The sequence below is a fragment of the Chaetura pelagica genome, unplaced genomic scaffold, assembly GCF_000747805.2.
Source record: "Chaetura pelagica isolate M959 unplaced genomic scaffold, ChaPel_1.0 scaffold114, whole genome shotgun sequence".
In the NCBI taxonomy this organism is placed as follows: Eukaryota; Metazoa; Chordata; class Aves; order Apodiformes; family Apodidae; genus Chaetura; species Chaetura pelagica.
In genome coordinates, this window is record NW_009952968.1 from 102,149 (window position 1) to 103,062 (window position 914).

Sequence of the window (914 nt, forward strand, 5' to 3'; positions counted from 1 at the left end):
GGCGGGCGCGGCTGCTGAGCACCCGGAGCTGCACCTTGGTCACCGTGTGCTTGAAGTTGTTCTCGGTGGCGGTGCAGGAGTAGAGGCCACTGTCTGCCAGCTGGAGGGCGCGCAGCAGCAAGCCCTGCTCTGTCCGCAGCACCCGGCCCTCCACCCGCAGCTGGGGGGCGAGAGGCAGGATGGCTCAGATGGCTGATGCCCGGACCCCCTGGGCCCCCGGCACCGCGCCCTGCCCTACCTCTTTCCGCCGGTCGCTGTTGTCCTTCTGCAGCAGCCACTTGACACTGGCCTGGGGTGAGCGGGGCTGGCACTCCAGGAAGGCGGTGCTGCCCTCTACCCCGTACTGCACGGCCTCCACTGCCTGCTTGTTAGCTGCAGGACAGGCCATGGGCAGCTGGGTCACCCGTATGCCACCATGTCCCCTGTCCCGCTGACTTCCTTGCCCAGCCCACCTGCTCTCCAAGGGAGAGCTCCTGCTCGTCTCCAGCTGTGGGCCTGCCTGGTCCTGACACCCTGCAAATATGCTCCTTCTCCTCCTCTACCATAGCCATCCTTCCACAGGGGTGTCTGTCCGTCCATCCATCCATCCATCCATCCATCCATCCATCCACACACCCAGCCATGTTCATCCTTTTCTGAAATATCCATTCATTCATCTATCTACAAACCAATCAACTTGTCATCCTTCAAACAATCTTTCTTCTCCTTATCATATCCATCCTTCCCTCTATCCACCCCTCCAAACCTGCTTTCTCCTCCCCAAATTATGCATCCATCCATTCATGTTCTATATCCAATGGATCCTACTTGTCAATGTATCCATCTACCCATTTATTCACCATTTCACCCACCCATCTGTGTTCATCCTCTTTCCCAATGCATCCATTCATCCATCATTTCACCCATTCTTCCAT

At 57.4% G+C, this 914-nt stretch overlaps 1 protein-coding gene across 1 annotated transcript in view; it reads right to left on the minus strand.

Moving 5' to 3' along the window:
• Window positions 1-914, minus strand: part of SEMA3F (sema domain, immunoglobulin domain (Ig), short basic domain, secreted, (semaphorin) 3F) — an 18,742-nt gene that overhangs the window by 233 nt on the left and 17,595 nt on the right. Inside the window, 2 exon segments of the mRNA XM_009995821.1 lie at window positions 4-160; window positions 239-372. Of these exon segments, the coding sequence (XP_009994123.1) occupies window positions 4-160; window positions 239-372 (291 nt within the window).